General features: G+C 42.7%; 1 protein-coding gene across 4 annotated transcripts in view; it reads left to right on the top strand.

The window, feature by feature from the left end:
* Window positions 1–278: 278 nt before the first annotated feature.
* LOC118111409 (solute carrier family 41 member 3) overlaps window positions 279–11,398 on the top strand; it is a 29,557-nt gene continuing 18,437 nt past the window's right edge. Inside the window, exons 1-3 of one of the 4 annotated variants that reach the window (XM_035159974.2) lie at window positions 279–513; window positions 1,219–1,262; window positions 3,964–4,325. In XM_035159974.2, the coding sequence (XP_035015865.1) occupies window positions 4,008–4,325 (318 nt within the window). In that variant the 5' untranslated portion in view covers window positions 279–513; window positions 1,219–1,262; window positions 3,964–4,007. The other 3 variants (XM_035159973.2, XM_035159975.2, XM_035159976.2) reach the window with 3 other exon arrangements.

Raw genomic sequence — 11,398 nt, 5'->3', positions numbered from 1 at the left:
TACAGGTTAGTTTACAGCAACAAACCAGCCATGTTCTCGATGATAGATAAGGTATATGTGTGTGTATGTATACAGGTTAGTGGCCTGTAGGTTTTTTAAACATGTAGTTTATATGAAGTGGCTGAATATGACGAGTCTGTTCCTTCTATGAATGAACCAGTGAAAGTGCTGTAGCTGCTGTCACCAGTCTGCCAGAGATGGAAAGTGACAGGAGGAGGATATCCCTATCTGCCAATGCCATGAAATTCAAGACGGTGCCCCATGATGCACGCACACACACACGCACACACACACACGCACACACACACAGAGAGAACGGGCTTAACGCAGCGACATATGTACAAAAATGCAAGAGCACACGTAATGAGGAACACACACATAGCCTTAACGTAGGGAGACATTTACACTCAAACACACACACACAGCATAGCAAGCACACACCCAGTTATTTTTGAGGGCTCGCGTTCACCTCAGCTGTGCACACTCTCGGCCTCACAAGCTCTGGAGACAAAGGTAAGGGCGATGGATCAAATCTCAGCCTCTTTAACAGACACTTATATCCACTGAGGGTGTGTGTTGTAGGCTTAATTCTGTTGGGTAGCCTGGAGAGATGCCAGTAATGTGCTGTTCAGCCACTAGTTAATGAGCGTATATGTTGACTGAGCATATGTCTTCATTATCAGCAGTGCCTGCCACGGACTTAGCTAGTGTGTGATTTACAGTCATGGTGATTTCACTACCTACAGTGGTTAAACCAGGGGGCTTTGGAAATATCAGGGGTCTACAACATAGCTCTTAAATGTGTATTATGGTCTCAGTATGGTATGTATTGATCTTCAACCTCTTAGATTATGTTATTTTATTTAATTTAATGTTATTACAAATACATGGTCAATGGTCATGGTTATTTGAAGAGTGAGGGCTTGATTTAACACTGGGATCCCCCCACGTCATTTAATCACTCTCTCCACATGGGGGCGGTGCTACACAGTCTACTACTGGTTCTATCCAATCGGAAGAGCGCCTGGTTGTGTAACCATTAGTTACCGGAGCAGCACTGGGGTATTATGGGATGGACACATGGCAGCCTGCAGTGGAGCGCTGCACGGCGGATAGAGTGTGTGTGTGTCTAAGCTGATGGTGTCGTGGAGCTGCAGATGATCGCTGACACTCCGGGACTCTGTGTGTATTTCATGTTTTTATTCCTCTTGTCATTAGGTCCGTGCAGAACTGACTCTGTGGATAAACAACTCTCCCATCGGGTAAACAGATGCATGAGAGCTGGGCTCTGTACTACGAAGCGAGTTCAACAGACCCAGGATATGTTCCCCGAGATCCAGCTGAACTTAACCGAACGAACCCAGTCAGGCTAAACTGTCACTTAGTTAACCCGGGTTTTCCTTATCGAGATCTGAGCGCATGTACATGAAAGGGGCGGTGTTTACTGCGTATGACCAATCACAGACATGGAGAAGTTTGACTGGCAGCAGAGCCTCACATTTAACAACGAGGAGCAAACTGTTATATTATAAAATATGAGGAGAACAAACACATCATCCAGACTAAAAGAAACACAGGTGCAGCTGCTGACTGCAGGAAGAACAGCTGGTAAAACATCTCTGATTGGGTTAATGTGTCAGTTACAGAGCCCTGTGACATTTGAAAAAAATAGATTACGTGACCACGATATAATAAAGCGTGGAAACGAGGTAAATAACTCCTACAAGATCTGTGGAGCTGAAGTGAAGAAGCCTCTTGGATGAGCAATGAAACGTTTCACTGAATCACATGATGTAGCTTCTATTTTTGTGCGCCATGGCCCATGGAACGTCACTGTGCGTATTTGGGAACTAGGTGACAGGATGCATCTGGCGCATCTGGAAACAGGGAGAGATTGAGATGTAGTGGGTGTGTTAGGGACAGAGATCGAGCTATCTAACCAGACATTGTTTTAAACTTCCCTTATCCTTCCTTTTAAAGGTGCAGTGTGTAGAATTTAGAGACATCTAGTGGTGAAGTTGCATGTTGCAGCTGAATACCCCTCACCTCAACCTCCCCTTCCAAACATGAAAGAAAACCTGGTGTTGCCTTCAGTTGGCATAAAAACTCAAAAGGTGTTTAGTTTGTCAAGTTTGGGCTACTGTAAAAAACATGGCAGCCTCTGTATATGAAAATATCAAGTATTTGAATATAAAGGACCAATTCTACTGTAAAGAAAACAACAATCTGTACAATTAAGATGAAACACTCGTGAAAACATCACTAGGATTATTTTATTTTACATTTCAGTCACTAGATCCCTTTCACCTAAATCTTACACACTGAACCCTTAAGGAGAGTGCACACCGCGCAACATCGTAGTGTCACTTTGGTGAGTGCTGACTGTCTCAGAGATAGGGGGCGTGAGGGCTGTCACTAGGTGAATCTGTAACGTTTCTATCCCCCGGTCCAAATATATTTATATATAAATATATATTTAATTTCACAGGATAAAACGACTTGAAAGGAAGGATAAAGTATTTAACTATTTCTGGTTATCCCCACACTAACACACCCAGTACATCAATATCATTAACTCCCACAAGCAAAGAACCGTAGATCTACGCACACAATCTGTGGTACTGTGAGCACGTTGCTCCTATGTGTCAGGTTGGTTATGTTCGGCTCCAGCAGCTGACAAAGGTTTATCATTCCCTCTGATGAGGATCTAGATCTTTCATTAAGACACTCATCAGGGTAGGTCAAAGGCTTCTGTGGGTTTCTGAAGACCCTTGTCCTCCTCAGAGACTCTATCCACACCAGCTCCGCAGGATCCTCTGAGAACGCTGATGTCATCTTTCTAAGGAATTGATTGACCAATCAATTCCTTTGAAAGTGGGCGGAGCTTTTATACCGCTTGATCTCTTTATCTCCAACTTAACCTGCTCCAGACCAGGTTAGCCGTTCAGCATAAGTTACCATGGTGATTTAACCCGATAAGAAGTGAACGAGCTTCGACAGTCCGGAAAAACCCTGAATTTACGACAGATATGATGCGACAGACTGTAACTGTGGATGACAGTTAATGCTACTCCTCTGAGCAAAGATATTATAGTTGGCTATTAGCAAAGTAGGTAAGATGATACTAGAAAGAAATCGAGCATGTTACACACAACATAGATATTAAGACCCACAGACACCATCTGATTTTTAAAAGAAATACTGTATATACAAGCTATCCTATATTAGACAGTTACCATTTTAATACATGTGTTAAAAGGATGATTAATGGTCATATGAATAATACATTTTTGGGTTGACAAGTGACTGAAAACAATATAACTTACTACATCAATAATGCGGTCGGTTAAAAATAAAAGAAACGTTTATACTTTCCCCTTAAACCCTCAAACATTCAATACAGTAAATCAAGCCACAAATGTATCTTACTCTTCCACATCCAATATCTTTCACCTGCTCAATTTATTTTTCGGCTCCTTGGTTTTCCTGGTTTTTGGGGTCTTTGCTGTCAAATAATATCTGTTTTTCTTGCACAGAATGTGTGTGTACTTGTACAGATATGTTCCTGAAAGTCAGGGCCTGTTTGAGGGTTAAGACTTGATATTAGCATTAGGGTTAGAGTTAGGTTCAGGTTATGTGTTTAGTAGCTATGGTTAAGGTGATAGTAAAGAGTGTGTGTTTGTTTTGTGCGTGTGTGCGTAGGGCTAGGCCAGCTATCTTAAAGTCGACTGACTGGTAGTAAAGTAAATAACAAATAATAAGATGTTATCTGGATTATAATAACTCATTTGAAGTTAAATGAACTGTATACAGCTTTGTTTTGTTTTACACTCCATTTGAACTATTTAACCGAATGTACTTTTTATGAAGTTATGTTTTTTTACTTAACTTTTACTCCCTGTGTCAGATGTTTGGCTCTATATTTGATAAAAGAGATATGTCCCATTTATTCTGTATCCCCAGATTAAGCCGCCCTTACCCCAACTGTCTCAGCCTCTACTGCCATCATGCCCGGTGAGGAGAAGGCGCCACAGCAGCCCCGCCACAGGAAAAAGAACAAGAAGTCACGCTCCAAGGTGAAGAGCCCATTAGGTGGGAGTCCCAGTGACCGCTTGGGAGGCACCTTAGAGGGGCAGGATGACCTCATCTCAAACCCGGCCCTCCAGCCTCTGCCTCCTAAAAGGCAGGCAGAGGAGAGGCCGAAAGTGTCAGTGGCCAAGATGGACGAGGAGTCGTCCATAGCGATCTGTCTTCAGGTGGTATTTCCCTACCTGCTGGCTGGGATGGGCATGGTGATGGCTGGCATGGTGCTGGACAGTGTTCAGGTGAGTGTGCACAGTCCTGCAGCAACAGGAAATCACTATTCAAATCAATATTTTTATTATGTCTTTAATAACTTGTATAGCAAAGTTTTTGAAGATGTTACAATTCACTTGGACTCGAGTGAACTTGATTTTGGCAGACAAAGGTCAACGATCAAGGTCATAGTGGCCTCACAAAGTATGTTTATGTTTTTCTTGAACATGATATCTTAAGATCAGCTTGAGGGAATGACTTCAAATTTGGTACAAACGTTATCACATTTGGTATAAAGGCTCACTGATTAACTGATTAGATTTCAGTGGTCAAAGGTCAAGGTCACAGTGGCTTCAAAAAACATGTTTTTGTCCTCTTGGGGACCGAGTTGAACATGTCTTCTCTGCATCCTCGGATAACTACAGCAATGGACGGCAACTGGCAGCTTGCTGGACAGGTCATTTTAATAATTTGATATTTTTTATATCATCACATCGGACTGACACAGTCATTCACGAGTATTGCGGCGGATGCTGATCTTTGTCATGGCAACAACATTCATAGAATCACTTCCTCTTTGGCAAATGTCTACAAAGTAAAAGCACTATGTAGGTCTTGTTGCTTCAATGCTTTATATGAAGCTGAATTACAGAGCTTTTATTTTGAAAAATTGTGAACTTAGGTGTGAAGAACTCTGACATGCAGTGTATGAAAAAATAACTGCAGTTCAGTAAATCATTCAAACCTGTATATAAACCACACAGTTGAACAGTAAGAAAGAAAATCCAACTATTAAATCTGTATAAAATACAGAAGCTGTTTGATCATAGGCCCCTTGGCAGTTTCAGAAAAAAAACTACAATCAGCATCACCACAGACCAAACTGTGGTAATGTGCTAATATACTTCAGGGCAGCAGAAAGAGCAGGACCTCATGATATGAGACAGCCTGCAACCAGCTAATATTTGGCTTTTTTTCATAATATCTGACATAAATAATTTTGTCAGTAAAACCTGACTTCATCCTAAACATCCTGTGCAATGTGTTTAATTGTAATACAAAAAAAGTTTTGTATCTGATATGAAAACTGAGTGTAGTCTAATACTGCAGCTGATTCAAAAACAAAATGAGTATTCTCATCTACGTTCTATATTTCTCTTGTACATTAAAAACCATGTTATCTCTGTTGTAAATGCTTTAACGGGGTCTTTGTTCTACCTGCTGTTTGTCACCTGGAGGCTCGCTGTGTATTCTGAGTGTGTTTCTGTCTTTAGTCGACAGCTTGTGTCTTCTCTGTTAATTGATGTGGAGCGAATACCTGTGCGTGTGCGTGCGCGTGTGAGAGCGCGTTGTGTCTTTATTCTCTGCCAGGCGTCCCTGCAATCTGTGCTCAGGGAAATCAGACACACTGCTGTCTGCTTTGTGTGGAGCTGGTCCCTAATACTCCCTCTCCGTCGTCCTCTGATAAACACAAGTCCACCCTCATTCGTCTCCTTCCCTTCACTCCATCTGTTGCTCATCAGTGTTTCCTCCACTGTCTCCTCTACGGTGACAGTTACCCTCCCGCGTCTGACGGAGAGAGTGATTAGTCATGAGTTTGGCTGAGTGCTGCGTTTCACAGCACAGGGGGCATAGAAGGACATGGAAAATATCCTGTCTGCATGGAGAGGAGAAAAGATAAGAACACTTGACTCTCAGTAATTAGGGTGATTACTGTAGCCTGTGGTGGTTTTGGATCCTGTCCAAACAACCATTGCCTTTGTCGTACCTCCACCTTTAGTCCCACACGTTACGTCCTACATTCTGCATCCGCCAGCACGTGTTTTCATTTTCGCTGGTTTGTAATTTTTGTGCAAGTTATGGCTCACTCCGATTTTCTAATAAGTGGCATCATAAATGGAAATACATTTCTGACATGACACCTCCATACCATTACTTGGCCTTCATAGTGTGTTCCTTGATTTGTCATTCTTCAAAATAAATCCCATTGTGGGATCAAATAAATGTTCATCACATGCTATGTAAACTGGGGTCAGCCTCCCAGTACACTAACTAGTGCCTGTTACAATTATAACACTAGCGTCCTAAGTATTTAAAATTCCACAAACCACAGTTAAATTGTAACCCAAACATAATCTGGAGTGAATATGTTTTCTTGTATAAACGTTTGATAATGCAGTCATTATCTTGTAGCGTTATCTTGCAGTGCCAGTTGTAAACCTGTCTGTTTGGAATGGGCTGTTTTTCTGAAACTCTAAAAGCGACTTGCTGCTGGACTCAATCCACAGAGCCCCGAATTGCATAATCAGTTGTCGTTGTGAACACGCTGTTGTTGTGATCGACAGTGTCATGTACAATGATGAGACCTAGTCCCTGCTGCTACAGAGCAGTGGTCACTGTTTTTTTTAATAGTATTAAAGGGGACATAGCATGCAAATTCCACTTTGTTAGTGCTTCTACAGGTTAATGTGGGTATCTGGCATGTCTACCAACCCCAAAACTCTGGAAAAAAAACACTTGCGCGTTTTGTTATGGTTCCTCTAAGTCAGAAACGTCATGCTTGAGTGACTGGAATGAGCTTCCTGGTAATTGTGTCGTAACAAGGTACTGGAAGTCTCCCTACATGGCCTTGGCCCACCCCCACCTCATCCCCCCACCCCCACACTCGTTACGCCGGGTTTACACCGGACGCAGCGAGGCTGCGAGGCAGCGCAGCGCCATTCCCAAGCACGCAGCCGCCTGGCTGTTCACACGGGACTCGCATTTCTCCGCGCTGGTCAGCCCGCGATTCACCACATGTGGCATTTGTCTGGATCGTTGGGACTGGGAGGCTGCAGCAGTTGCTCGGGCGCGACCGCTCGCTCTCCCATGCGTGAGCTGGAATTTGTGTCAACGCCACACAGCCAGCAGTGTGGAAGACTTCCGCAGTGTTCAGCACTACTGTAACACTGGCACAAACACACAGAGCCCCCACTCGTTCGCGTGGGTTACACCGGCAGCGCCGTTCTCAAGCGCGCCGCCTGGCTGTTCACACGGGACGTGCATTTCTCCGCGCTGGTCAGCCCCATAGACTGTATATATAAGGTCAGCCCGCGATTCTGCTTTCTCCGCTTGTTGTTGTACCCGTTGAATGTCGGGGTTCGGGGTAAATGATGGTCTTCATAGCCCCCCACCTCTCTTTCTCTCTCTGTCTCTCTGCTTGTGTGCTTGTAGTGGATGGGCAGAGGGGGACATTTAATTATGTGATTGGGAAAATTAAAACTCCAGGACAACAGAAGGGGAATACAAAGTATGGGATGCATATTTGATAATTTATATCATATAAAATATGTAATTTATATCGTTTAAAATCATGGGGGGAGAGGGGGGAGGGGGGAGCTGGCTCATTAGCATTTAAAGGAACAGGCACTCAAAACAGGTCACTCTGTGGAGGGCTGTTTTATACAGGGTAAAAAGGGTGCTGTTTTAAATGATCCTTGTGGTATTTTGACCAAAGTATGTTACAGACATTTCATTAAGACCCCAAGGAACCATATCAACTTGTGGTAAAATGGGCATACAATGTCCCCTTTAATATTGACAATATCATCTGTCCAAATTTCACCAAATCCAACACTGTACTTCGAGCCCTTAATGATACATATGCCAATTGTCAAGCCAATAAGATAAACTGGCTTTAGATGTGTGTTCCACATTCAGACAGACAGTCATACAGACTGATTTCTGGAATTAATAGGTGGATAAATGAGTTAAACATTTTACCCTAACTATCTTATGACTTGAGTTTGATTACTGATGCTTAAATGGGTGAATGGACAAAAATCAATCAAAATGCAAAAAGTCTTTACTAATAAAGTGGTGTTCAAATTAATGATTTGATAATAGTAAGGCAAATAATACACATGACCTTGATTCAACAAACAAGTCAGCTTGTGTTTGACATTTGAAGATTCTCATGAGCTGAAAAGTAATGTGAAAGCAATATTTTAGTTCAGTCCATTTTCTAAAAAGCAGGGCAATATCCTATTCACATAGTATAATATGATGCTTTTTACTTGTGGCGTTAGAGAACAAGGACATATTGTACCAGGGCTATGACAGGATCGAAGTACAAATGCACTTACAGCAGGTGAACCGGAGGTAGGGATGGAGGAAATGCACAGAGAGAAAGAATGAGTCACGATATAGGGAGAGAGAGAACAGGAAAAGAGGGATGATGGAGAGAGAAACGCAGCAAGACTGGCCGACATAGAGAAGGGGATGTCACATGGCTCCAGGGAGGTAGGACGAGAGACAGACACGCAGCACGAAATAGCAAGAGGGAGAGTGTGAGGGGGTGAGCCGGTCGTTTCTCTCATGAGTTTGCACGTCGGGCAGCGCAGACGGTCCTGCCTCTTTCTCTGCTACGTCACAGCTGTGCAGAGCACAGGGAGCAGGACTACCCTGATGCTGACAGGAGGATAGAAACACACCAGCCTGGCAGGAGCTGGCTGCTGCATTCCGTCAGTGGACCTATCAGATCACTTATTGCCGTTATGGAGCTCTTTCTGTTTTCCTCTTCACTTCACCCTGCCAGAAAGAGAGGAAGAGGCCGGGACGTCAAAGACATACAGGGATCACTCTGCTTCTAACTCCTTTCAAGAGCTTTTGGACAATCCATCATCTTCTTGTTCACTGTCAGTCATTTAGTTGTCACGGCAAGCACAAGGATACGACTGTGCCTTTACACTGTAGGCCAACTAGTTCCCACACGGGATCACACGGATTCACAGCTACAACTCAGTTGAAAGGACTTTGAACTACATGAAATGGATCCTCTACGAGGTCAAAGAAACTGGACTTAATCAAGACTTCTTTAACTATCCATGGTGTGGTTCGTGGACATCAAGCTGAAGAGAAGCTGAGACTGAGTAGCCTACCAGTGCTTGGGAAGATCATTGCGACCGATGAATCACAACTGGTCTTAATGATTGTGTTCCCCAGTGGTGTTGACAAATGGATACGTCATCACTGCTGACTCACCAATGGGCCAAAGATGCCACACTCCATTAACCCTCAACTTTGTGCTGACGCCTTTAATTTGACTGATTTTGCCTGATCTGAAGAAATGGAAAATTAGTCTTCATGTTTTCTTATTCAGCATTCACCCTGCTCCATTCTTAAGACAACCGAAGCAGTGAAACTAAGTTCATTTGGATATACAGCATCAGAAGCTGATGTTTTTTGCCTCCACTCATCCCGTTTGGATCGCAGTTACACTAACAATGGGATAACAACTCTATGTGATTAAGTAAGCCCTCATTCAACATGGTGGTGACGCGTCTGGAGCTGGAGCTGCGCTACCAGGGCAAAAAGTTGCGCGGCGTCACGTGGAAGTTGACTCGATCCGAACATGGTTTCCTGCCAGAGAGCTCCTGGTTGATTGCTGCTCAGGTCATGGTGCCGTACCTGGTGTCAGGGCTCGGAATGGTCTCCGCTGGCATCATTATGGATCTTATACAAGTAATGAATTCTAAGATATTTTGTGAGACACTGATTGACAGGCCAATGAATGGGGTTGGCTACTAGCTGAAATACTTGATACTAGTGTCAGTTTGATATCCAAATTTAGTTACCAATACCAGCACGATACTTTATATGATAAGTTCTATAACATGTTGTAACTCATTTTCTGCCAATCTCCTTTTTTCAATTTTTACATCCATTTAAAATTGTACACTTTGTTTAACATCTGCACAAGGCTACTACAGTGCGATACATAGGGACAGATTGAGGTTATGGCAAATGAACTCTAGTTATGACATGGTTAGGGTTTGTAAAAATGGTTATGGAAATATCATGGTTGGTGTTAAAAGTCAATTGGTTTAGACCGATTTCCTACAAGACAGTTGTTCTTGCTTTCCTCTGCCAGTCCACCATCCTGAACTCAAACACCCTTGTTTTCTACTGTATTATGCATTACTAGTTCCACCACTGGGACTGAATGTTGACCTTAATTGTGAGGTGAGGAGGACTCACCCAGTATGGATGTCATTCCTAAGATGGGTGAACACAAATATACCTACAGTAAGTTTGAATAAAATGTTCTAAAGTTGGCAAAATTGTATTTGAATCGGAAAGTGTCAAAGAATAAGTAACAATCTGAGGAAGCATTTGATGCCACTTTTCCCCCCAGCTGCTAACTTCCAGCATCCCTGGAAGGATGGACTTGAACTTGCTGACTTTTGGTGTTGGAAGAATGACAGTAGTATTGTCAGAGATGGACTTCACCTTCTGCTGAGTTGAGAGTGGTCTCAGCTGGCATCATTTCATCCTCATGTTTAAATAAGGGTCAGACCGACATCGGACTTTTATTAAGTATCATAAATCAGCCTCGTCTAACTTCTTCATAACTCAGGCAGCTGTCTGTCTTCAGATGGAGAGAGTGATGAGAAAAAGACGGCTGATGGTTGAGTTGGACGACAGAGGCAGTATTTAGAAATTATTGCGAAAAAGGATGAAAGAGGAAAGAGAGTGTTTTTCCTTTAAAACAAGCAGATAACTGGAACGGGTGAATAGATGGACGTGTCAATGGAAGGATTGATCAACGGATGAATGAATGGAAATATTGAAAAAGATGCAATGTATAATTATATGCATTATATGCATTATAACTAATGTATATTAGTTATAACATGCCAGCCTCTCCATTGATAGTACTATTTCCTGTACAACATGTGCAGCCTTCTTTAACATCCGCCTTTCTGAGATTACCAAATCAGATTTGGATGTGGGAGAGAGAGGAGAGCCTTGGGATGAAAGTGAACAGTTAATCTAATAAGTGATGGAGGATGAAAGCAGGACAGAGATATAGTGTAAAGACATTGATTCTGAAAGCAATGTCCACACTGTCCAATAGTTCAAGTAGTTCCTTCTTTAGTGTAGATATAAAGTGTTGTGCAAAGTGTTCTGATGATGATTATAACTAAGTGCACATGCTGATGATATAGTAATGGTGTCTCCAGAATTAATATCATTAATTATAAGCGTAGATTTTTCTCCTGAGATATTGTGAGAATTGCAGTGTCTTGGCTTCTAGCCCGTCGCAGCCGAGCAGCAGCAG

The sequence above is a fragment of the Hippoglossus stenolepis genome, chromosome 6, assembly GCF_022539355.2.
Source record: "Hippoglossus stenolepis isolate QCI-W04-F060 chromosome 6, HSTE1.2, whole genome shotgun sequence".
NCBI lineage: Eukaryota > Metazoa > Chordata > Actinopteri > Pleuronectiformes > Pleuronectidae > Hippoglossus > Hippoglossus stenolepis.
The sequence above is the reverse complement of the archived record's forward strand: the minus strand, read 5'-3'. Positions and strand labels throughout refer to the sequence as shown.